The sequence below is a fragment of the Malania oleifera genome, chromosome 10, assembly GCF_029873635.1.
Source record: "Malania oleifera isolate guangnan ecotype guangnan chromosome 10, ASM2987363v1, whole genome shotgun sequence".
In the NCBI taxonomy this organism is placed as follows: domain Eukaryota; kingdom Viridiplantae; phylum Streptophyta; class Magnoliopsida; order Santalales; family Ximeniaceae; genus Malania; species Malania oleifera.
The window spans coordinates 11,983,725-12,009,370 of record NC_080426.1 but is presented as its reverse complement, the minus strand read 5'-3'; the positions used below and the strand labels follow the sequence as shown (position 1 = coordinate 12,009,370).

The 25,646-nt window shown below is 37.8% G+C and overlaps 1 protein-coding gene across 1 annotated transcript; it reads right to left on the bottom strand.

The window, feature by feature from the left end:
• Nucleotides 1-388: 388 nt before the first annotated feature.
• LOC131167072 (MND1-interacting protein 1-like) lies at nt 389-25,324 on the bottom strand. The gene is made up of 2 exons (XM_058125847.1): nt 23,340-25,324; nt 389-1,334 (listed from the first exon to the last, which is right to left on the bottom strand). Exons 1-2 carry the CDS (start codon nt 24,966-24,968, stop codon nt 804-806), a joined length of 2,160 nt encoding a protein of 719 aa, XP_057981830.1. The 5' UTR covers nt 24,969-25,324; the 3' UTR covers nt 389-803.
• Nucleotides 25,325-25,646: the final 322 nt, after the last annotated feature.

Below are 25,646 nucleotides of genomic sequence, written 5' to 3'. Positions count from 1 at the left end.
AATTATTTTTATGTTATATATTATTACATAGCTAGTTCCATTAAACTCTTAAAATTTAATAGTATATATGTTTATAAATTTAATTATATAATTTTAAAAAATAAATATTATATGTTAATACTTTTATTGAAATGATTGATATATTTTAAAATGCATGAATCAAAATACTTAAAACGCTTATTCTATAAATTCAAATTTAAAACGTCTCCAAATATAGAATAATGTTACATTTTAAGAGTATAAATTTCAGATTTTAAATTTGAATAATTTAAATATATTTTAATACAATTTCATATTATATTTATATAAATTCAAATTTAAGACCTCTCCAAACAGAGGATGAGAGTATTTGCCTGATTTTAATAAGTCACAATAATGAAAACAAATAAAAAATAAATGCAAAAATATATTAATATGAATTATGAACATGAAGGAAAATTTTGCATATTTTTGGTCATGATCTCAACCAGTCTGCCAACTTGCAAATTGCTATTACACTTCAAATCATCACTCTAAAAGCCACACAACAATCAACTCTATTCCTGCTTTTGCAAAGCTAAATGGCAACAAACAAAACCAGTGTGCAGCCCTTTTATTTACACACAACTAGTTATAGGTATATCCACCGCAATGGACTACCAAAGCCAGTTATTGGTATACTCAGTGTGCAGCCCTTTTATTTACACACAACTAGTTATAGGTATATCCACCGCAATGGACTACCAAAGCCAGTTATTGGTATACTATGCCAAAAACATGTCTCTAATGACGTAACCATGGTGTTTCTCACCCAAAAAGCACTCTTATGAACTTGCACCAAAAACACGAATTCTCTGTTCAATTGGAACCTGGCAGCATGGACAAGTAGCAGCCGCTCCCTTCTTCCCATACTTCTCGCTACAATTGGCGCACACAACTTGGTGGGCACACGGCAAGAACACAACAGAAACTTCATCCTTCATACAGATCAAGCATTCCCTATCAGAGTATACTTCTTTGTCCGACGAATCCTCCAGTTTATCTAATTCGTGAAGCAGCTTCGCAATTGTTTCTGCCTGGAGTGTCGCTTCATCAGAGTTTCCAGATGTTACAGTATTGGATGAATGATGAGGACCACAACGTTGGGTGGATTTAGCAGATGCTTTGAGATGGGAAAGTTCCTGCTCAAGTCTCTGGAGATCATCCTTGTGGCGTTGGAAGTCTATCTCAATCTTTAGGCGCAGAGCCTCGTGCTTTCTTTTGTTACTAGCCTCAGCAGCTTCCTTGGACTGTTGTTCTTCCTCCACTTGTGCTAGGGCTAGCTCTTTAGCTTTCAGCTCCTGCCTGAACTTTACCTGTATTGACAAATTCTTTAGCATAACCAGCATGACATTTAATTTAGAACAAATGGACTAACACACGTTACAAATGAATGGATTTTGGAAATGTAAGAAGCCAAACATCCAATTGAGATGGTAGGAATAGAACAAGAAATCAACACATAAAAACAGTGTGTTATGGACTAGAGGTTGAAAAGCAGGTAGGTATACTATAAATGGGATATAAACATGGATATTGTAAAGTTCCCAGGAACTCAAGCCTAATTGACAGTATCATACTGTAGTAGTGAACCCATATTAAATGGAAAATACAAAATCTGGCAAGTGCTTATGAATCTGCAAGGTGCTCACGCCAAACACAGCACAGGCAAGGGCTATGAATTCAGCACACCTATTGCCCGATAGGTATCACACAAGCATGTCCAACAGACAAGAAGAACATATCCCCTCAAACACACCGTAAGTTCCAAATACCATGTCAATCTACTTCATTTTCATGCAAATTTCATGAAACAGGTTGTGTCATATACAAACTTCTCAACTCCAGATTGAGAAAATTAGATATTTATTTATTTATTTATTATCATCTTTAGCATCATCATCATATATAAAAGAAAGTTCATTGAGATAAAAGAAGAAAGAGAAAGCAGGGGATATGATATCCACCTAAAGCAAAACTGCAAAAGAAAAGAAAAAAATTACAAGAAGAAAGAAGAGGAGAAGATTTAAAGGACATCAAGCCAGCAATGTTTTCCAATCCCATCAAAATTCTTTCCCTTGAAACAATCAGAAGAGAAACTTCAAAGAGAAGCCATATATTCAATTCTATATCTAAATGCAGCAAAAAGGTCTTGGCGCATCCCTTAAAAATACAGTCATTCCCTTCCAACCAAATGACCCATAACACAGCAAAAACCACAGAACGCCACAAAACCTATTAGCACCCTTGAAACAAATAGACAAGAAAGCCACTGAAACAAATACAAAACAAAGCTTCCAGAGATAAGTAGAAATAAGACAGAATGTATAAGATGTAATTTAAGTTATAATAGGAAGAATGTGGGAGAAAAGACTAAACTTGATGGTCAAGAAATTGATAGCATTACTGGATTTCAATATCTTGGATCTATTGTGCTAACTGAAGAAGAAATCAAAGAAGATGTAATACATAGAATTAAGGCAGGTTTGGTTAAATGGAGAAATGCTTTGAGTGTGCTGCGTGATTGTAGAATACTATTAAAATTAAAAGGAAAATTTTATAAGATGGTTATAAGACCAACTATGCTATATGGATTAGAATGTTAAACGACTAAAAAATAACATATCCAAAAAATGAAAGTTGTCGGAATGAAAATGTTAAGGTAGATGTGTGGTAGAACTGTATAACATTAAAAGATAAATTAAGGAACGAGTATAGTCGCAGTAAGTTAGGCATAGTTCCTGTAAAAGATAAGATAAGGGAGGGGTGACTCTGATGATTTGGGCATTTGCAGCGTTGGCAAAGTAGCGTACCAATAAGGGGGAGTAAGCCAATTACTCTGAGGGGTAGTAGAAGGAATAGGGATAGACCCTAAATAACTTGGAATGAGATAGCGAATAAGGATTTAATAGTCCTAAAATTGTTTGAGGAAATGCTAACAGTCATATTAATTGGCAAAAGATTACTTGTATAGCCAACCCCTCCTAGTGGGACTTACGGCTTAGTTTGCTTTTGTTATGTTTTAGTTTTCCAATTTGTATTAAAATGGTAGAAAATAAAGGATTTGTTTAGTTGCTGAAAAGAGTTTCCATTTTTCATTTTTCAGTTTTCAAAATAATTATAAAAATCATCTTGTTTTCAAATTTTTTAAAAAATTATATAAGAAATCAGAAATCAAGAAAACAATAAAAAATATGTATTTCAACTTTCTTATACAAATTTAGAAAATTGGAAAACAAGGTGGCTTTTTTTTTTTAATTATTAAAAATTAGAAATGGAAAATAAAACTGTTTTATGCAAGTGAATTTGTCAACTTTTTATTGTTTTCCAGTTTTTTAATATATATGTTGCAAAACTGAAAAAATGAGCTGAGTTTATTCTATCACCTGGACCGGCCATGGGCCCCGTTCTGGTTCAACCTGGTCAGAGCGGCTGATCCAGTCCAAGTTTTAAACCCATGGTGGCTCGTAGGGGATACTACAGCAAAAAATTGGTAAGGATTTATATCATAAAGATCTAACAAGTTTTGCGACAGCTGTCAGCTACTTAACGCAACCCTTCCTCCTTTACCCAAGCCTGGGACTAGCAGAGTTGGGAAACAAACATATAAGCTAATATTTTTATACTAATTCAAAAAAACTAAAAATAAAAAACTGTTTTCTACAGCTAAACAGGCCCTTGATTTCCTTCATCCTAGCCAAACACTAAATTCCACGGAAAATGCTACCCTTGTGAACTGTAAAATTACCATACACTTTTTAATTTTTTTCATGACCTCCCTTTGGCCTTTCAATTTTCTAATAAATTTAAAACCTTCCCAACCCATAACTGGATAGCCTCTTCAATTCTCAAGCCTCAACTGAAGAATGAAAGGAATGATGAATCAACCATATATGCTCAACATGGAAAGTACTAGGAGTAGGACCCCATCACTTTACTAGACTCAAGAATTAATAGGAAAGTGATCTGATACCAGTCCAGAAAGCATTCAAGATTGGAAAATTCTTCCTACCACTTCCCAAAAAGGAAATCTACCCAGCAGACTAGACACAACACACTCTCCTCCTACTGACAAAGTTAAACAAAGTATTATGCAAAGGGACGTCCTACAAATCACATTTCCTAATAAACCTATCAAAGCGCTGCATACTAGGTACAAACCTAGAAATACCTCATATCTTAATAGGAAATCCAACAACATTCAAATCCCCCTCTGAAACCCATCAAGGCAAGCAAAACCTTCACACAACTGTACAGCTTGTCAAATATAAGACCTAAAGAGCTGAACTAAAGGGTCCAAACACAAAAGTGGGCTTTGACACCAATTTGATGTAGTGCAACTGAGAGAGAGAGAGAGAGAGAGAGAGAGAGAATTTACAATATACCATGAAGTAATTAAAATATTAAAATAAAACCAAAATAGCTAAAAATCCTAAAACATGTAAATTTCTCAAATCAAAATGAAATCCTTAATTTAAAAAACCAAATAAATTTTAGAACAAAACAGAAGTCAGTTGCAAATCCAGCAAAATCAGCAAGAAAAAGTAGAAAAAAATAAAAGGGGAAAATGCAGCTCCAACCCAAATATGCAAAAAATTATACACTACTCAAGGAGGATGAAGACTTTGACATGCCAATTTACTATGTTACTTTATGACCTAGCACACCATATTATTGGAATATCTAGGATATTTCTTTTTCTTTTTTATTGGCAAAGAAAGAATTCTACAAACTGTGTTCTCACAACTCTCACCAAAATATTTCTCTTTTTGTGCAATACAACCTGTGTTGAAGTGTTGGGAAATTGGAAGACCAAATTACAAAGATATGTCTACCCCTGTATTTGTAATATACATGCCAAGTACATTAGAATGACAATATTACCCATACTAACTCACATTTATTAACACAACAATAATACTAAATAACTAAAGTAACCACTAAAACTCCCCCTATATCGTATGCTCCTAGCTTGTTACAAATGGATTTGACCCAACCAACCCCCAAGGCTTCAGTGAATAACTCAACAAGTTGGAATTCAGACTTCATAGAGCTTTTGGACAAGTTTCTCTTGAACAAAGTGACGATCAACTTCAATGTGTTTTGTCCACTCGTGGAAGATTGGGATGTAGCACTGATTATCACACATCAACTTCTAAGGTTAACAATGTGGAAAACCAAGTTTTTCTAACTTGTTCTTCAACCAAATAAGCTCAAATGTAATGTGGGCCACAACCCTATACTCTAACTCAACACTTAACAAGGCCGCCATAGTGTGTTTCCTACTTTTCCAAGAAACCTGGTTACCACCCAAAACACAATACCCAACTAGGGACCTTGTGTGAGAAGGGGCCAATTTGCATCGATATATCTCTGAATAAAACTGTGACCCAATGCTAATATAAGAGACATCTTCTAGGTGCACTTTGAGGTATCTCAAGACACAAATGATTGCATCTCATCTCACTAACTTGTTCTCAAAGAATCAAGAAATTGGCTCAAATCACCCATGCACTAACTTCTTGTTAGGATCCACGGGTGAGGATCCCACTAGATCTCATCTATAAAATCTAGAACATACTTCATTAAAATGAGAGTTTTATGTCAACCCGCCGTTTATGGCAGTGTTCCAAGTAGCGAGCTTGACTTGAGCCAAGAACATTGTTGCATTGGACTTGTCAAAAGGCATGAACACAAGCATTTAGTGATCATCATTGACCAGGCCTGATACATCATCATCAGTTTGGTTATAGATTTGAAGGTGATGGGGTAGTGGATGTCAACAAGGGTGGCTATGAAGGTCTCTTCCACCAACAAATCCTTCTTGGGCTTTGTTGTTCCCAAGGCCACTACCCACAATGAAGTCCCCATCTTCGTTCAAGACCACTGGCTACAGCAGTGGTTGTCTGGCCTTGGGGAAGCACTTGTTGGGATCTGGGAATTGAGGTTTGCCAGTGCCACACCCCTAAATCATCTCATTTACATATGAATTAGGAAACGAGGGTGGTTTTCTGGTAATTTCTAGAGGCTTGGCATTCACTTTTGGATTTTGGATTGAAGTGGATTATATTCTAAGAATTACGTTGCTTGGAAGAAAGATCACCTTAATCTACTGAAATATCCAAACTTCTTATTGCTAGAAAAATAAAATTCAAAAAAGATAAATGTGGAGTTCGATGGGAGGTAAAGGGGGAGAGAGAGCACATTGGGAGCAGGGAAAGGACAGCAATTAATGTTTTCCGGTGTGAAGTCTCTGGCTGTATGCATCTTGAAGATGCATATTGGCCTATTTTTGTAAATTGTTTCAAATAAACCTTACTTTTGTATATTGAATTCCTAATAACCCCATTTTGGTTAATAAAAAAATTGACATAAAGGTCCTATACAAGATATGAATACTTCTATACCCAAGAAGTATTTCAATGGCCCTAAATCTTTGGTCTGAAATTTAGTTCGTAAAAAATGCTTTAGGCACTGGATACCTCGATCATCATCACCAGTAATCACAATGTTATCTACATATACATGAGCAAAATCCTACTAGAAGTGTGATAATAAAATATAGATTGATCTACTGCGCAACCCGAAGACCAAACTCAAGTACAACGACACTGAATCAATCAAACCATGCTTTGGGAGACTATTTCAACCCATACAAGTAGTTGCTCAATATAGAGCTCCTCCTAAAGATCACTATGTGGGCAAAAAATTCTTCACATCTAACTAATGCAAAGGGCAATGACATGTGTTGGCTAAGGATATTAACAAACGAATTGAGGCAAGTTTGGCAACCAGGGAGAATGTTTCAGAATAATCCAAACTGTATACTCAATATATCCTTTAGCAACAAGGTGAGCCTTCAAATGAACCAAAATAAACCATCTGAATTGCCTATCACTAAATACACCAATCAACAACCAACCACAGAGTAATTAGGAGGAAGAAGTACCAATTCCCCATCATAATCCTGGAATGCACGCATCTCTTTAACTGATGCAGTTCTTCACCCAAAATGGAATATGGCTTCGGAAATAGAAGTAGTAAGAACAACAAAAGACAGAGTACTGATAAAACAGTAATATGAGGGTGATGAGAGTTTGTAGCGAACAAAATTTGAGATTGGATGCTGAGTAGAAAGTGCATTTACCTTTCTAGACAGCAATAGGAAGATCAACATCTTAGGAAATGGGATCAATAAGCCAAGGAACTAAAAGGTATAGAAGTAGAAGCTGGAGGAGGCTCTCCTCTTCTAGGTCACTGTCCTGTGTACACTTGCAAATTAGGATGATCCAAGGGACAAGAAGGAAAAATGAAGATGCAGGAGGACTCACAAGAGACACAGGGTAGGACCTAGAAGGCTAGCCAGAGAAAGGTACTCATCAAGTTTAGTAAGATTGAAGGAATTAGAATAGTATGGTGTAGACTCAAAGGTAACTTCAGCAAATACAAAGAATCGATGTAAACTAGCAACAACATCGATATCCCTTTTGAATATGATACGAACCCACAAAATACATTTGATAGCATGAGGATCCAACTTATCCATTCCTTGACTTAACTAATGGGCAAGGGACATAGTCAAATGTAGGAGGGGATGAGAACAAAGGGGCCTTTGGGAAGATAATTGAATATGGTATTTTACCATCAAGGACAAAGGATGGCATTTTATTGATGAGACAACAAGCAATATGTGCTACCATCACTCCAAGAAATTTTTTACGACATTCATTTGATACAGTAGGGTAAGAGTGGCTTCTCTAATTTTTCGCTCTGCAACTCCATTTTAGAGTGTGGGCACAAGATGACTCATGGACCATACCAAAGTCATATGGGTAGTGAATCTAAAGTACTCCTTAGCATTATCAAGGCACAAAAGATATCAAAGAGGTCCTTATTTAAAACACAAGGCACAAAGGACATTAAACAAATTAGGTCTTCATTAAAATACAACCAAGTCATCCCAAAATAGTCACTAACAAATGTAACAAAGTATCAGAACCCCAAATTTGACATGACATGACTAGGATCCCAAACATTGAAATGAACATGAAAGGGTTGACTGCCCGTTTATTGAGTTGGGAAGCAAAGAGAACATGATGGTGCTTTCCAACTCACACTCAAGATTAAGTACAAAACTCAAAGTAAGAACTAGTTGCTTTAATTTCTCCAATGAAGGATGATCAAGGTGATAGTGGATTTGAAGTGGTGTTGCAGCAACAATGCAGGCAATAGGAGGAGAGAGCAACTAAAAGTAATAAAGTCCCCCAATCTCACATCCTATGCCAATCGACTTCCTCGCTTTCAAATCCTAAGTAACAACAAAATTAGGACAGAAGGTTATGGAACAATTTAGTGACTCCGTAATCTTACTAACAAACTTGAGATAGAAAGGGGATTTAGGAATGCACAAAACAGAAGAGAGATCTACTACTCATATTGTCAGTGGTGAAGAATCAATGGCCCAAGGACTTGTGAGAGAGGCGTTAGATGACATGAAATTGAATTACCTTTTTGAGCAAAAGATACAATGTGATGAGATGCTCGTTGGGACGCCTGATATTGCAAGAACCTCAAATACTCCTCCTATAAGATAGTTATACACATTGTTCACAACGAAATAGAATTTTGGGATTTCTAGGCTCCATCCCAACACACACAGAACCTTGACTACTAGAACAAATCATAAACACACAATGAACAATGTACTTTTGGGATTTGTGGATGCCATCTCAACACACACAATCTTCAACAACTGGAGCTGTTAGCCCTAGTGGCTAAGGGTACTCATTCCAACTTGTTTTGATGACGACAACCCATTAGTAGTTCTTAAAGTATGCTAACATTTTTCCTCAAGTTCAATTAAGATATACAGGAAAATTTCAAGGCAAGCATAAGGGTCAAACATGTATCAAACAAGCAAAGAGCAAATGACCATCAACAAAGTCCAACATATGACACATCCGGAACTCAACCACTCAAGCAAAGCATATAGTTCATAATAGGTTAGAACATGTATTCTGAGTTCACACATGCATATCGAGTCACTTAAACTACATAAGATGTCAAAATGGCTTTCAAACGCATTTTATCAAACCAAGACATCTTAAAATTGGTAAAAATTCTGGACAAGATGGGACTTTAACTTGAACAAAAATTGTTTTGGAACTTGTCCACATCCATGTAGGTCCTTATATAAGTAAAGCAAAGGGACTCGTTGATGTACACAGGGGAATCGTAGACGATGAGATCCCGAGACCACCTAAAATCTCATAGCAGACTCGTCGACGAATATAGGGGATTCGACGACGAAGGTACAAAGGTGGCTTGTCGATGTACACGAGGGAATTGTCGACGAAGAGAAACCGAGACCTATCTGAATTCAGCATAGAAGACTCGTCGACGAAGTCATGGAATCATCGACGAGTGTCGGGCTGCAGACAACATTTAATGCACAGTAACGACTAATTTTCAAATTGTCTTTTCTCCATTAATGCCCAACAACTCTCCAGCGAGCTGCTCGTCCCTTTGCCCTTTAATATGAGTCTTGTGCATTCATTTCATGTAAGTTGAGCACTTGGTTGTTAAGCACATTCATTGAGCATTCAATTCTAGGGTTTTATCTTTGCTCATACTCTTTTGCTCTTTACTCTTGTCTTACATACCATTCACAAAAAGAGTAGTGTGAGGTGTTGATTTGTATTATCTGCTCAAGAAGGGGCATTTTGTTGTTGTGTCTTATTGCTTTGAATCATTGTATCGAGTGGGTTCTTTGCGAGCCTTGGTAAGGTAACTCTTGGTGAGAACCTTGTTGTAGCTCTTGGTGAGCAGCAAGATTGTGTACCCAAGATTGTAAAGGCTTCTCCGCCGGTAAAGGAGGATTGCTTAGTGGATTTGGGGAATCCTTGAGTTGGTCTCAAGGCGTGGACGTAGGCTTGGTGCCGAACCACGTTAATATCGCCGTGTTAAGCTTCTCTTATCCTTCCTCTTTCATATTGTTTGCTTGTTATTATTTGCCTTGAATAAAAATTGTAATATAATACTCTTGCAACTTGCCAAGTTATTTTTGTGATTGCAGAAAAAGTTTTATATCCGCAAAAGACATCTATTCACCCCCCCCCTCTAGACGCACACCCAAGCCAACAAGTGGTATTAGAGCTCTAGTCACTGGACATTCGGAGTAACATCCAGGCGAAAAGATCAAATGGCGGATACGTTTGCCGAAGGACAATTGGTTGACCGTCCACCTAAGTTCTACGGAATCAACTATCCGGCATGGAAAGACCAAATGTCAATCTTCATCCAAGCATATGACTACAAAATGTGGAATGTAATCACCGAAGGAGATTACGTATTCAAGGATGACGAAAATTATAATCATACTGATTGGGAAACTCTCAGAAGCTGATGCAAAACTGGCACAACTAAACTTTAAAGCAAAAAACTTTCTTTATTGTGTTGTGAACGATGAAGAATACAACCAGATTTGCGGATGCAACACAGCAAAGGAAATGTGGGAGAAGCTCCAGGTAACATATGAAGGTACAACTCAGGTGAAAAAATAAAAAATTTATATGTTAGTCAAAGGATATGAAATGTTTAAAATGGAGGAAGGTTAGTTGATTACTTCCATGTTTACACATTTTACACATAAAACGAACGGACTGAAAGCACTTGGTAGGGAATATTCTATGGAAGATAATGTGTAGAAAGTTCTTCGTTCATTACCAAAGTCATGGCACGCGAAGTCTACGGCGATTGAAGAAGCAAAAGACCTTTCTAAGGTCACTCTCGATGAGCTCATTGGGTCTCTCATGACCTATGAGATCAAGAAGAAGAACGCCTTAGCTGAAGTAGAAAAGCCAAAAAAGACAATGGACATGGCTCTAAAGACAACAAGCAAGAAGGAAATTATCGAAGAAGAAGAAGAGTGCGACAATGAGGAAGAAGTTGCTCTCATCACCTGGAGAATTAGAAGTTTCTTGCTAAACAAGAAAGGTAAGCAAAAGAATAAGGGAGAATCGAGTATGAGGTGCTACAATTGTAAGAAGCCCGGTCATCGGATGGCCGAATGTCCCTTATTCAAAAACAAAGGGAATAATCAGCAAGGAGATAAAAAGAAATACAAAGCCATGAATGCAACCGAATGAGACGAGCTTGATGGACTTTCTACCGATGAAGAAAACGAAGAAGAAGTAGCCAACTTTTGCTTCATGGCGGATGAGCAAGATGAGGTAATTTCTAATGACGAAAACACTCCCTCATATGATGAATTAGAAGATACTTGTAGAAAACTCTATAATGAATTAATTGCAACTAAAAGAAGAAATAAACATCTTGAAGAAACTCATTCAAAATGCAAGAGAAAAGAAGTATGTCTCTGTTCCACTTTAAAGGAAGAAAATGCATCTTTGAATGCAAAAATTGAAGAGCTAAATAAAAGTTCTCAATTAGATCATGAGTTTTTTCAAAAGAAAATCGAAAAGTTGAAAAACCAAATCAATGAAAGTGTTGAAGAAAACTTGTCTTTGAAAAAGAAAATAGAGGACCAAAGCATGACTATTTATAAGTTTACAAATGGAAGGGAAAATCTTGACAAAATACTTGGGGCCCAAAGATTTGGGATTTACAAAGAAGGTTTAGACTATGGTTTTTCTTCATGCGAATCTATTGGTATTACAAATTTATGTGCCAAAAGAAACTTGTTTCCTAACAAAAATCCGGCACCCAAACCAAACCAAACCCTTTGCATGCTAATAAAACTTGCTTATATTGTGAGAGAAAGGGTCATGTACGCTTCACCTGTCCTTTTAGAGGAAATAGAGGAAAAAGAAAGAAATATGTATGGGTGGTCAAGAACACTAACCCCATAGGACCCAAGGAAAATTGGGTACCAAAACAAATCACCTAATTCTCTCTGCAGGTTTGCTTGAAGACCTCCATGATGAAAAACAAGTGGATTCTTGATAGCGGGTGCTCAAGGCATCTAACGGAAGACGCCAGCAAATTCCTCTCACTCATCTACAAGAAAGAAGGACTCATGACAATCGGAGACAACGCCATGGGAAGAATCATAAGTAAAGGTAAAATAGGTAACTCCTCTCTCTCCATTGAAAATGTTGCTCTTGTAGATACGCTTAAGCATAATTTGTTAAGTATTAGTCAGCTATGTGATAAAGACTAAATGTTTTATTTCCATCCACACAATGTTCAATAACTGACTTACATGGAAATACTATATTAGTGGGCAAGCGGGAATCAAACGTATACACCATTGAATTTAATGACATAAATTCTTGTGATGTAAAATGTATGGTTGTAACAAGTGAGTCTAGTCGGCTATGGCATAGGAGGTTAGGTCACGCTAGCATGGACCTTGTGCATAAACTATCTTCTAAAGAGTTAGTAAATGGCTTGCGTAAAGATAACTATGTTAAAGACAAAGTATGTGATGCTTGCCATTATGGAAAACAAAATAAATCATCGTTTAAAATGAAGAAAGTGATTTGCACATCAAGATCATTAGAGTTAATTTACCTTGATCTATTTGGGCCAAATGATGTTGCAAGCATAACTGGAAACTTGTATGCATTTGTTATTGTTGAAGACTTCTCTAGATTTTCTTGGGTTATCTTTTTAGCAAACAAAAGTGACACATGCAGTGCTTTCATTCACTTCTGTGGTAAAGTACAAAATGAAAAAGGTATGCCCATTGTTCATATTAGGAGTGATAGGGGAAGAGAATTTAGAAACCAAGAGTTAGAAGACTTTTGTAAAAAAATGGTTACTCACACAATTTCTCCACACCTAAAACTCCACAGCAAAACGGAGTAGTTGAAAAGGAAGAACCGAACGCTCTAAGAAATGGCTAGGACAATGCTCAATGAACATAAACTTCCAAAATATTTTTGGGCTGAAGCCGTTAGTACAACTTGGTATGTTAGCAAACGTGTCATCATTAGATCCAAGATAGGAAAAACCCCATATGAGATTTGGAAGGGTAGAAAACCTAACATCTCACACTTTAAGGTTTTTGGATGCAAAGGCTTCATTCTAAATGATAGAGATCATTTAGCCAAATTTGATTCAAAATCCGATGAAGGGATCTTTCTAGGGTATGCAATGAACAGTAAAGCCTACAGAGTATTTAATAAAAGGACTCAAATTATTCAAGAATCAATACATGTTATTTTTTATGAAACTAACCCTAATGCACCCAAAGAAATAGTTGACGAGGATGATCAAGTAACTACCATGAGAATTGAGAAGGAACTTGAGCAACTTAAGATAAACGATGAACAAAATGAAAATTCCCAAGAAATAAAAAATGATCATCAAGAGTCATCACCTAAGGAAGACTCTGTAAGACTTGAAGAAGAAAATCAAGAACTCCCTAGAGCATGTATATTCGTTAGAAACCACCCAACCAACCTTGTCATAGGTAATCCATCCCAAGGAGTTAGTACTCGATCTCACTTGAGAAGTGGATGTAATCATATAGCCTTCGTGTCTCAACTAGAACCTAAAAACTTTGAGGAGACTGAAAATGATGAAAATTGGATTATTGCCATGCAAGAAGAACTTGACCAATTCGAAAGAAACAAAGTATGAGAATTGGTTGCTAAACCCAAGAACACAACAATAATTGGCACAAAATGGATGTTTAGGAATAAGAAAGATGAGGATGGAAATATTGTAAGAAACAAAACTAGATTGGTTGCACAAGGTATAACCAACAAGAAGGAATTGAGTATGATGAAACTTATGCCCCTGTAGCAAGACTTGAAGCCATTAGGATGCTGCTTGCCTTTGCCTGCTATAAAAACTTCAAGTTATTTCAAATGGATGCAAAGAGTGTTTTTCTAAATGGGTACTTTAATGAAGAAGTTTATGTTAAACAACCCCCAAGTTTTGAGAGTCATACACATCCTGAATATGTATTTAAACTCTCAAAAGCTCTTTATGGACTCAAGCAAGCACCAAGAGCTTAGTATGAATGATTAAGCAAGTTTCTCTTGGAAGATGGCTTCACAAGAGGAAAATTTGGCACTACCTTGTTCTTGAAACATAAGGAAAATGATATGCTAGGCATACAAATTTACGTAGATGATATCATTTTCAGTGCTACAGATGAGAATATGTGTAAAGAATTTGCCCAAACTATGCAGGAAACATTTGAGATGAGTATGATGGGCGAATTAACCTTCTTCCTTGGGTTGCAAATAAAACAAATGAAGAATGAAATTTTCATTAATCAAAACAAATACGTCAAATACATGCTTAAGAAATTTGGTCTTGAAATGGGAAAACCTAAAGCAACCCCTATGAGCATAACAACGAAACTTGATAATGATGAAAAAGGGAAGAATGTTGACCAAAAACTATACCGAGGGATGATTGGTAGTTTGTTGTACCTCACTTCCAGCAAACCTGATACTATGTTCAGCGTTTGCTTATGTTCTAGATTATAATCATGCCCCAAAGAGTCACATCTTAATGTCATCATGAGAATTTTTGGGTACCTAGCAGGAACACATAACTAAAGGCCCTTTTACCCTAAGAATGCTCCATTTGATCTCACCTGCTACTCAGATGCTGACTATGGAGGGTGCAAAACCAATTTGTTGTGACAACACTAGTACCATCAATATCTCGAAAAACTCATGCCTGCACTTTAGGACCAAACATATTGAGATACAGCACCACTTTATTCGAGATCATGTTCAAAAGGGGGATGTTAAATTAGTATACGTGAATATTGAAGATCAACTGGCTGATATTTTAACAAAACCCTAAACCAAGAAAGGTTCAGTAAAATCAGGCATGAATTGGGCATGTGCACCCCCAAGGACCTATCTTAGTTTCTGCCATAAGGAATGCCCTTAGATTAACACGTTGCAAAGGTCTCCTCAACCCCTTTTTTCGTAGGAAACTCTTTCAAACAGGGACTTTGTCAATAAAAGAATAGAAGAAAATAAATTTGCTCTTTGTTTTTGAAACGATGAGTGAAAAACTCACTCAATTCTCTTATTCCTTCTTGGCTGTTCTGAATTCTAAAGGCAACAGTTTTCACTGCTTTCGTCGACGAGCACAAGGCTCTTGTCGACGAACCTTCAACGGCTACCCGTCGATGAGTGTCGGCAGGGCACTTTAAAATATTAGACTTAGAACTATTCCTTCTTCGTGCCCTAACCCTAGCTTTCGCGATTTTGCCCCCTTTCATCCCTCTGATCTCCATTCTTCTTCCTCTCTCCTCCTTGAAGCTCTCCTTCTCCATTTTCCATCCTCCTCTAAGCCTCCGCAACCCTCTTTCGATCTCTGTCTCTCCATTCACGGCTACTCTCCCAGCGCACCAGACCTCCCTGCCATCCGAGCCCTAATCTAGCTCTCATCCCTCATCTCTCCCTCTCACGCACTCCCCTACTTTGTTTGCATCAACAACGCTATCTTTTAAGTTTTTGTCTACAATAATTCCTACTCAATTCTTATGTTTTTCTTTTCCAACGTACCAAAGTTTAAATCCAAATTTATCAATTTCTCTAGCTTTCTCCCCCCACCCACTTAGTTTCTTGAAGGAAAATTATATTAATTTTTTGTCTAATCATTGTGTCCACAATTTTCATGTTTTTACTCGTAAGTGTCCCTATATTCCAAGTTGCTAATCTAATCCTAGTTTCCTGAACTAACTTCTTTACTTGCCCATGTCCAGAATGATGCAGGAACCCTCATATTTGACACCATACCCGGGCGCCAACATGGGATGTCGCTTCAAGGCAACAACCTAGCCCACCATCGCCCATTGCTACACCCGGGTGGTACAAGTGCAACGCATCACTCATAGGGGATGCCCCAACAAATATTTGGTAAGGATTCATATCATAGTGATCTGACAAATTTTATACTAGTTGTCAGCTACCCAATGCAACCTTCCTCCTTTTCCCGAGCTTGGGACCGGCTGTGTGTGAAAAATTATGACATTAAGTGCATCATAGGTGGAGTTGAAATTGAACAAGATAAACAACTAAACAAATAAAGAAAAACAGAGAAAATACCACTGTTTCGGTCTCAATGAACTCAATGCACACTGACAAACAGCCTCCAAAACCACACCATAATTCCCAGAGTGCCGCACATAAGTATCTAAAATTTTGGACAAATATCCATCACAAAAAAATTTTCAAAGAGATGGTTTATAGTTTATAGAGGGATTCGAACAACACAGGATTAATTCAGGCCAAAAATATGGCTTTATGAAGCTCGATGCGCCAGTGCACGGGATTAGTATTGCCAGCCTTCGACTAGCGTGTAAGGACAGCTCCGGCTATGGGCTATCGCCGTGTCTATGGTGGCTACGGTGTTTAATTTGCAAGGTCTAAAGTGGATTTGGTGTTCCTGAACTGGAAGTATCATCCAAGAAATTTCTGACAACTGCTATGTCTTATGGGCCCTACAGTAGTGTCAGCAATTCTCCTAATGTGGTAGACATGCAGCAGATTTAGGGTTTTAGGCTTCGGTTTGACGGAGGCTGTGACACTTAGGGCTTGGGACCATGCTCTATTACCATGTTAAAGTGTTGGGTAAATTGGAAGACCCAATCACAACGTTCTTTCCTCTATCTATGACATGCCAAATACATAACAATGAGCATATAACCTTACTAACTCAACTCACGTTCACTAGTAAAGCAATAAAACATAGCAGTAACACTAAAAAACTAAAGTAACCAGTAACATCCTGTCTTATGAGGTATTGGCCTTGAAGAGAGGCGCATGTAGGTGGAGAGGTGAGAATCCACGTGGCAGGTGGGAACAGAGGCCAGTCCAGCAGCGTGATCAACACTGACAAGGGGAAGAATCTTGCTTTTGCTAATATTGATATTAAAGTCGGAAACAGCTTCAAAACAAAGAAGCAGCCTTCTTAGCCATCATAGATCATCAGGAGAGTCCCTACATAAAATTAAGAGTATTGTCAGCAAAAATAAGATCAGAAACTGTAATGGTACTAGCACCCACCGGCTTCACTGTTGATAAGGATCGAGGACGAGGCTTAGGATATTCTTGGATCCACCTTCTCCAAGTTCACCACGAACATTTTTTCTTGGGGTGCGACAACACATCCCAACTGACCTGGTCAAAAGCCTTTTCCAAGTCCAACTTCCAAAGAATGCGGCTGCATCTGTTTTTTGTTTGTTTGGCAATGCACCCATTGGCAATGAGGGAGGCATCAAAGTATTCAACTACCATGAATAAAGTCATCTTGGTTGGCGGAGGTGATTGCAACCATCACATATCTCAATCTGCCTGCAAGTATTTTAGACAATTTTATTGAACAAACACGAGGCTAATGGACGTGTAATCTTGAGAATTTTCTGCACTTTTCTTGTCATGGACAAGAGCAATGGAGGTTAAATTCAAGCATTTTCCAAATCTGCAGATGGAAAAAACTCTGGCAAAGATGCCTTAATCTCTATTTTCACAAGAGACCAGCAACACTGAAAGAGAGCAGAAGAGTGACTCGTCCAGGCTGGGGCATTATCACCATTTAAGTTATTGATGGCCAGAAGAGCTTAATCTTCGAGGAAGGGTCTTTTCCAGCCACAAATTATCAGGAAGCTGTTAAAGACCTCAAAGGCAGTACATCATAGTATAGTAATTCACTACTTCCTCTTTAATACTCTCCCCATCATCAAAAGTATTTCCTTTTTTCTTGAAGACTGATTTTAGAGATGAAATTATACCTCCTATGAATGGAGGCCATGAAGTGAAAGAATTTGGTTTTCCTCTTTAAGCCATATCTCCTTGGACATTTGCCACAATGCAACCTCTTCCACAGCTAGCAAATGTTCAAAGACTGCAAGAGTTGCTTTTTCAGGATACGAGAGAGTAGAGGTTTCTTACCTTGACATCGAAGCTCTATGGCTGCAGCAGGATGTTATTCTCCTGAAAATCTACAGTTCCAGAGGAATAAATTTTCCAGGAACAAATTTCAGATTTCAAAACTTTAATTTTCACAAGGATGAAAGAGGGGCAGCTTGAAAAGGTGAAGTATTAGTGAGTGGTCAAAGAGGATATAGGGAAGAGCTGATTGGAACTTCCTATTCTTGAAACACTAAAAGCATGTCAAATTAGGAGAGCAAATGGTTATCTTCATGATTATTCCACATAAAATTGAGCTCCATTGAGGAGAAGATTGACCAATCGGTGTTGAATGCTGAATTATGAAAAATTTGCTATGGCCATCATGGGGGTTACTCTTTTTGTGCACCCATTCCTTTCATGGAGGTGCCTTCTAGGAAGCACTGACTGGAAGAATCTCCAAGTGATGGTTTTTCCAGACACTCATCCAACTCTTATTTAAAATAAAATTAATTAATATAAACATATTTTTTTAACACGACCCTAAACACTTCCTGAGACGGTCCATTACATCCTTCCGCATATTTCTTATACTTCTTCAGGTACTTGTTCTTAGATCAATGCTTTTCATGCTTCTTATTACCAGTTTTTTTTAGATAACATGCTTCTTATCAACATTTGTTTGTTGTCTTTTGTCTTTAGGAGATTTTTTTTTAATTACTGATGATACTTTTATGATTACGTTATAAATCTGATAGCACTTCTATAAATGTGAGTTGTCAAATTATGGAAAATCAATACAGAAAAATGGAATGTAGATGACACTGACATTCATCCAACACTTATTAAAAATTAAAATTTTATTTATTTATTTTTCCAACACAACTCAATATGTTTTTGGACATGGCCCTAACACTTCCTGAGATGGTCCAATACATAGTTTTTTTTGTGTTTTTTTCATACTTTTTTGTTAGACAACTACTTGTTCTTGGATCAATATTTTTCACGCTTCTTATTGCCAGTTTGTTGTTTTTGTCATTCTGTAACTTTTTATCATTGAGGATACTTTTATGATTGTGTTATAAATCTGACAGTACCTTTATAAATGTGCAGTGTGAAATTATGAAATATGCATACAAGCAATAAATAAAGAAGGGCATCCAAAGGCCACAAGGCTCCTTGCTTTGCAAGGGTAGGGGGAGGCTTGTCACAGTGTTTGCACTTCGCAGCCTTACCCCTGCTTTTATGCAGAGAGGTTGAGGAGCAACCTTACTGTTGAATGTAGATGAAATTTTTATTTGTAGAATGTACATTAATAATGCCTATAATTCAATAATTTATTATAAATTTACTTTAGTGCAATATTTTACATCTAAAAGAAAATAAGGAAATACTAAATATGCCTAAATATGTAATTTTTTTAAGATTAATTAATTCAATGTTCCTGCCATGTTGTATCCTTGTTTTTCAAAAATAGTCATTCCATTGTATCGCTGTTGCATCATGTCTGTGTCACATGTCGATATCAGTGCTTCAAAGACCTTACTACAATGAGGTCACCACAGATGCACCAAGGACCAGGCATGCTTTCATGGGCTCTGCTAAGTTATCTCCATAAGAAGTCTGTTTAATTGTCTTCATGGAGTAGGCCGCACACTGACCGTTCTTGGTTGGAAGTTTCTTTCAAGATTATGATGATACCACCTGCGGCCACCAAGCCTGAAGCTCCAAAGAGAGTTGATCAGGAATTGATCAGCTTTGTCTGTTTTAGATTCCTACATGCACAGGATATCTGGATTCCATATTTTATGGCAGAGAGTAGTGAGCTTTTTTTCTTGACTGTTAAGGCCTCTGACGCTTAATGGGAGAGAATGGTTGTGATCACGTTTAGAGTTGGCATCGCCATGTCTATTAGAAGAAGTGTTATCTCAATCATAGTTAATGGAGCAAGAAAGCTTTTTAAGCTCCAATGGTCATAACTAAGGCCTAAGAAGGAACTAATAAGTCGTTCAATTCTAGAGACTACCCAATCTGAAATATCAATATCAGAATCAGCTCAAGATGAGCTATTAGAGCTAGAGTAGAGGGAGTGACACTGAGGACTAAAATCAATCAAAAGTTCGTCAGGGGTGCTCAAGGAAAATGTCATTTGATACGCCTTTGCTCAGGTGAGGATATTGTTTGGGCTTGATTAAAGGGTGCTGGTTTGGGAAAGCTGAGGGAACTGCCATGGTAGAACCAAGGAGAAGGGTTTGAGTAATTGGGAATGTATTGGAGTGAAACCCGACATTATGAGGGGAAGAGCTCAGGAAGAAACAGGTTAAACCCGGGCCAACCAGAGAGACATCAAGATAAACATTAAAGTGCTCAGTCCCAATAGAAACAGGTCCAAAGAAAACCTGCAGAAGAGCTTCCCCAGCTAGCATCAGAAGTACGGCATTTTCTTTGATCAGAGGAGTGATAGCGAGGTGGGATTTGAGGCAGTATGAGATGAATTAGAATTTGAAATTGATTTTGACTCCTCGAACTTATGAGATTCAAGGTGCAGGATATTCTGACCACTTGAATGCTGAAGGAACCAGCTGAGGTATTGCTGAATCCTGTTTGACTGATGAGAGGTGGCTGGCAATCCCAATGTGCACCAGTGGCATGTGAGCTTTGTTATCTTCCAAGACAGCATTTCTGAGATCATATTCTACTAGAACTAGAAGGGTACTAAAAGGGACAAGAGGAAAGTCTGGTTTGTGAGGATCCAAAGCCCCTCTAGCAGTATGAAAGAATTTTTCAGGAGTTGGAATGAGATGAGGCTTCGGCTCCCACAATCATAGAAATTGGCAGAAAAACATTTATGTAGCCGACCTCACCTAGTGGGATTTAAGGCTTGGTTTATTGTCGTTGTTTTTTGTTGATAGGAAGAACCCTGAGAAGCAATGCATAGGAAGGAAAGTAGTTCACCAATCTCTTTCACCTTCGTTAAGATGCAACACCTTTTGACAGATAAATGATCAAAGTTTTCATGACCGCTTGGCTACAAGCAAAAAGTGCCACACCTCAAATCTGGAAAATCATCACTTCCTTTTCATACCAGTGAGGTGGAGATTGGTAGAAGTACAGCTAGCTATAGGGTGCATGAATCTCTCAAAGAAAGAGGGTGGGATGCCAAGACATCCCACCACAGCACTGCCTAAAGACGGGAGGGGAAGAAGAGGAGGAAGATATTGTTAGGGGCGTCAAAGGGGTCGCCTTGACTGGGCATCTCCAGATTAGTTGCAAATGGTGCTCTTAACTCTTGCAAATTACTCTTAAGGTGGAGGAGTTTACTCAAAAGGCAAGCTTTAGATACTTGAACAACACTGAGCCAAAGCTTGTCATCTTTCTTCTGGAGGCAGCAGTGATCGTCACACTCTGCACCCTCCCAAGGGAATGAAATCTAGAGAAGAGAACCCTTTTTACAAAACACTGTCTCACCACTTCTGTTTGCCTAAGCTTATCAAACAAGAACACCACCAAGATCTCATTAATAAGAGTATTTTCAGACTAGAGCTTACTATCATGCAATGTCTCTGACATATGTTCATTGTGATCAATCAAGCCGCCTACTTGGTTTTATCATTGCTTGGAAGACCAATAATTGCACCCAAAAGGAATAATTTAGCTCAAATTGAAAGAGGTGAAGGAAAAAAGGAAGGTTAAAAAACAACTGAGTACAATAAAAAGTTTTTATTGAGGTATGTTGCATACTAAGTTATTAACACTCTAGTTTTCATTGTATCACATTTCAATTTTTAAAATAAATCATTCCTTTTTCATAATGATCATTTTCAATGCAAAAATATGTTGCAAATCAACCAAGGCCAATGTAATGTTGTTTCAGTTGCAAAAACTCTACCAAAAAGTTATATCGTATCAAAGTGATCTTCATGAACTTTGGACAATTACCAGATGAACAAGCTAAATAAGCTGTAATGCCATCACCTAGTTGTTCTAAAAGTAACTAATTCGATGGTTTAGGATAACTGGAAGCTAACAAAATTTAAGCAACGATTTCTAATACCTTGAACTGCCCAATTTAGGCTCTTAACATAGACTTTCCTGATGACCAAAGCCATGGAACCTCAACCACCCAAACAAAAACAAATCTCATTTTGAAATTGGGTTGTGATTTATTATTCACAGGTCATAACCCAAGCTAAGCTTGAGTTCAAAGTGTTCCTGAAAATGAGTTATCATCCTTCTACAAATGAACTGCAAATATTGCCTTTGCACTTTGTCAGATTGCCCGCATTCTAATTTTCTCAGTTACTTTAGTCAATGGATCTTTGTAACCTAAAAAATTTTTTATTAGTTTTTGCTGAGAATATGCAATGTGTGCTCCTTGAGCCAGTCTTTGTAGTTTGGGGGGCTCCACATTGGATCCATCGGCAATTCAATTACACAATTTTATCCAAAAAAGAAAAAGAAAATCCCTCTCCTTAGTTTGTACATGATATGCATATGGTTCTGTCTTTTCATTTCTTTAGTCTTTTCGAGAAAGTTTCACAGATAAAAAAGGGCAGCCCGGTGCACAAAGCTCCCGTGTATGCAGGGTCCAGGATAGGGGCGGACCACAATGGGTCTATAATATGCAGCCTTACCTTGCATTTTAGCAAGAGGCTGTTTCCACGCCTCGAACCCCTAACGTCCAGGTCACACGGCGACAACCTTACCGTTGCACCTAAGCTTTACTTCAAAAAGTTTCACAGATGAAAAATAAAAATCAAGTAAAACAATCTGTACGGCACAGAAAATTAATAAATAGAGAGAAACTTCAAAGTATGCATTCCTTAGAAGACCCAACCAACACATGCTAATTATGCATTTCACCAACTCATTTTTGTAGATCATTCTCAAGGGCAGGTCAACCCTTGGATGGGATGAAGAAAAGGTCTAAACTGAAAATTAGAAGAGGAAAGAATGACAAAAGGCTAACAGCATAAATCCCAAGTGAAAACTGAAAAAATAGAAGTGGGCCATATAGCATCGGCAGGGATCCAAAAAATGAATTTTCAGTCATTACTTTGTTGGCGTCACTGCTTTTTCTTCTCAGTTTACAGATTAATAAGGATAGGTCAGTGTCCCTTAGGGTTCACATGCAATGGTATGAGCATGAGATATCCATGTTGGAGATCTCAAGTTCAATTTTTTTTTTTTGTGGCCGCGAGGGGCGAGGGGGTTGGTGCGGTCAGGTCTATACCCCATTTGTAACTCAAGATTGAGTGGCCCAGGCTGTGAGACTTGGACTAAAAAACATATGGATAGGTTGAATGTGTCAGTTTAAAGTTGAAGTCAATGCATTCCATTCAAGACAAAAAAAAGAACCTGCAAGGCATCTACCTGCATAAGTTGACGAGATGGACACAATCACAAGGAATATTTCAGGTTCACCATTTGTTGCATTAGTTTTATGCTAATCTATACAATTCCATGTACCTCAGCTTGTTTCTGAGCCTGCTCAATCTGGACCAACTGCTGTTGCAATTCAGAAATCTTCCGCTTCTCCTCTGAAATCTCCTCCTGCAGCTTTGTTTTCTGTTTCTCCCAAGCCAAAAGCCTCTTCAGACATTTTTTCTCCCTCTTGGCAACTTCCAAACAGGTTGTAACTGATTCGGACGCACTTAACTTGGAAGCCTCCATCTCTGCTTTAATTTCTGCATTCTCATTCTCAAGTCTTCTCACAGCTGCATTTGCACGGTCTACTTGACTGCTTGCCTTCCTTAGAGCGTTTTCCATATCTGAAAGCCTCTTCATTGTTGAGTCCTCAAGAGTTTGCTTCCCTTTCTTTAGCTGTTGTGTCTCCTCTCTCTCCATTCTCAGCATCTTAAGCTCCATTAGGTCATTACTAAGCTTCCTAGCAGCTTGCATTGCCTTCTGATGGGCCCACTCTTTCCGCTCCTTTACCTGCTTTTCAAGTTCCTTAATTTGATGGATCAAATTTAGAAGCATCTCATCCTTCTGATCTTCTGCCACACGCTCCAGATTATCATCGATATTCAAATCATGAAATTTACTCAACACCGAGCTAACCATATCTTGGTTCTTTGCATTCCTAGACTCCTCACACTGCTCAACTGGCACTGTAGCCCCTGACACAAACCCCATTGAGGAATCCCCACTCGACAAAGAGCTGGGGCAGGCCTGTGATTGCATCAGCATCTGTTTTGAGTTTGCTCGGAACCCTGCAGCAAAAATTGCAACATTCCGCTTCAACAAAGACTTCATTGAAGGTGTAAGGTTAAACCTCTTCGGGCATTCAATATCTCTCTGCAAAGTCATACTCGGTCCATCTGAATAGAACCCATTAACCAGAAATTCAGAACCATCATTTCCAAATCCCCAACCACCATGAAACTTACAAAGAGCCGGAGTGACACCCTCCAAATTATTGTTAACGCTCTCAACATTACCAGGTGCTGAACCACACCCATTGCTTGCCTGCGAATGAAGAACTGGAATTTCCATAGCGCTAGCACGACCTACATGAAGATCACACATGAGGAGACACCACATGGCATCGCCTTTACTCAAATGCGGGCGCAACCGTTGTAACAAACACACCATACCTGCTAGCGAGTACTCCTCCAGCTGCCTCAAATCTGTAAGCAGAGGCTCAGATTCCTCCAAGTTCACATTACTACCCCCACAGCTACCATTCAAATAAGCTAAGGTGTTATGCAATATGTTTGATAATACATCCATGCCCCCATAACAATGGCCGTTCCGAAGTACTGCTTTCAGAGCAACACCTTCATCATAGCCCAAAGCCACAAGCTTCGAGATAGCTTCACTGTATAAGAACTCTAAGTTCTTTAATAGTATTTCCTCTAATTGTTCTTCAGTACAGTAACCCCAACCACTATCATCAAAACTAGGATTATGGCTAGGGCTTTGTGAGGGATTGTTCATAGCCAGATGGTAATGCAATGGTTTGATACCCGATTCGAGTATTGATTTAGAGATCGATGCTGGGCCCAAAGGATTAGTGTGATCGAGATCCGGTTTCGTGGATCGGGGTCGCCTTCTATTGGTTCTGATATGCTTTTCTCTCACAGTACAACCCATTACAGAGAACGATCCAAACCGTCCAAGTGTGAGAGGTAGAGAATGGGAAGAGAGACTTACAGATTGAATTGAATGTCAATGAAAAGAAAATAGGAAAATATACATTAATGGATAGATTGAGAACAACTTACAGAACATTGGGAATGAAGTTTTGCTTTTGATTCTTGAACTGAATTGCAGAAAAATTGATCGCGAAGAGAGAGAGAGGGAGAGAGAGAGTCTTCCTGCGACTCATTGGTTCAGCGTCTTATAAAGGGAGCCGATCAAGTTGCAGCAGAAATTGTTTTGTGCCTTTTTACTAGCGAAAAAGATTGCCGTGAAAACTCTGGGCAACATGAAAATAGTTTTTAAAAAAAAAAAAACGGAATGAAATACAATTTAATGGAAATGAAATACGATGAAAAAATAGGAACTAATATATAAACAATACAATAATTATTTATAAAATAAAAATATTATTATTTTGAAGTAAATCACTATGATAAAGCTGATGTTATTCAAAGAAATTAAAAAAACAAAATTATATTTTGGGACTTGGATTTTGATTTGAGTATATTTAAATAAAATTAATATAATTTTGTAATACATTTTTTTCAAATCCATACAAATTTAAATTCAAAAATTCTCTAGAAATAAAATAAGAAATATATATTTAATTTTTATAATAAAAATATTTAT